Source organism: Gracilinanus agilis, chromosome 1 (assembly GCF_016433145.1).
Source record: "Gracilinanus agilis isolate LMUSP501 chromosome 1, AgileGrace, whole genome shotgun sequence".
NCBI lineage: Eukaryota > Metazoa > Chordata > Mammalia > Didelphimorphia > Didelphidae > Gracilinanus > Gracilinanus agilis.
In genome coordinates this window covers 664467834-664469505 of record NC_058130.1, presented here as the reverse complement: position 1 = coordinate 664469505, position 1672 = coordinate 664467834, and the positions used below count along the sequence as shown (strand labels likewise).

At 33.5% G+C, this 1672-nt stretch overlaps 1 protein-coding gene across 1 annotated transcript in view; it reads left to right on the top strand.

Moving 5' to 3' along the window:
- The window catches only part of SAMD12 (sterile alpha motif domain containing 12), a 327999-nt gene extending 327576 nt beyond the window's left edge, over nt 1-423 (top strand). Inside the window, exon 5 of the mRNA XM_044684170.1 lies at nt 338-423. Coding sequence (XP_044540105.1) covers nt 338-423 — 86 coding nt within the window. The remainder of the gene's footprint in view (nt 1-337) is intronic.
- Nucleotides 424-1672: the final 1249 nt, after the last annotated feature.

Sequence of the window (1672 nt, the reverse complement as noted above, 5' to 3'; positions counted from 1 at the left end):
AGAAAGAAAGAAAGAAAGAAAGAAAGAAAGAAAGAAAGAAAGAAAGAAAGAAAGAAAGAAAGAGAAAAAAAGATAAAAAGAAAGAGAAAGAGAAAGAGAGAAAGAAGAAAACTACTTATCTGGATCCTTTCTGTAAATTTCTACCTCCATTCTGATTTTCCAGCCTCTTATTCATATAACTGCTCTAACTCTCTGGCATTTATAAGTATTTTGCCCTCATCTTAGTGCTCTTTCCTTTGGTTCCAGTATTATTTCCTATATTTGTACCTTTATGATACCTTGGACTGTGGCTCCCTATCTGTTTTTTTTTTCTTTTTCTTTTGTTTCCTTTTCACAGTGGAAGGGTGTACATTTGGCATCCTTGCTAGTGTGAGCAATTCTCCTGGCAGCTTTGCAGGGTTAGGGAGCTGCTCTGCCAGATAGCTGCAGATATCTCTTGGGGAAAGCTGCCTCAGTACAGGAAACATCATTATTATACTTCTACCTTAATCTTGATTTATAAGAGACAGAAAACATGTCTTAGATAACAACATGACAATGGTATGAAGCTATTTTTGGATTTTTCCAAGTTAGTCCATCAGCAAGAAAGAGAGAATGCTTCAAGTGCACTTAGAGAGACGGATGAAAAATGTATTTAAGGAGCATTATTAACTTATTGGCAATGAGAAATATTTATAGAAAATATATTGAGAGGCCTTCCCCTTGTTTTTACCCTTAGGTAATAGTGGTAGAAACTATGATTTTTCTCCCCTAGACAAACAGTATTAAATAACTGTATGTATAAAAGTCCACATTTTAAAGCAAACTAAAGGAAATATGACTATTCTTGTTTTGCCATAATTAAAAAAAAAAAAAAAAGAATGGCACATAGTAAGCCATACAGCTCAAGTTATACCTTTAGAAGTTGGAAGAAATGAAGAAAGGCTTCCAGTACTATGGGTAAACCTCCCATGACAAACTTTATAGGAAGGACTGTGGATAGCTTGGAGCCTGAATCATTTAAAGGGATTCCCAAATCAGTGAGATCTCAAATACATCTGAGGGGCAATTTGTTATTATTAATTATATCTGTAAAAGATTTATGTGGTATATTGTTAATCTAATTAATCATGCAATCATTAATATTCTTAAGATATTTATGAATCTATGACCTTATTGATATTGATATCCCTTCCAATGATATTTCACAACTTATTCATGTCTACTCATCTTTTATGACTCTCATTCAAATCCTGTCATTAATTTGCCATCCAAAGGCAGAGAAGGGCTTTCTCTTCATCAGAAGAAATCTTGTAGTTCATTGGGGATCTGTCAACCTCTTTCCATCTCCTTTTAATAGAATATTTTTCTTAAAACATGAAAATGAAGAGGTCATTAGGCTCTTTGCTAACCTCAGAGGGATTTTGAAAACTCTACCTTCTTTCTCCTTCCCCTGAATTTTAAGGTGTTTTGGCCCAATATTTTCTATTCCCTATAATTCAAAAGAAGCAACCTTCTTGATGTCATGATTAACAATTTCTTATTATTAACATTATGATGTTTTATATTATCTATTTTTTTTACATTCTGAAAAGATCCATGGCACTACAGCAGAGGAAGAAGTGGTATCTGGGATACCATCTATAATACCATCCTTGGCTACAAATATTTGGATGGTGTAATAAGAGTCAGA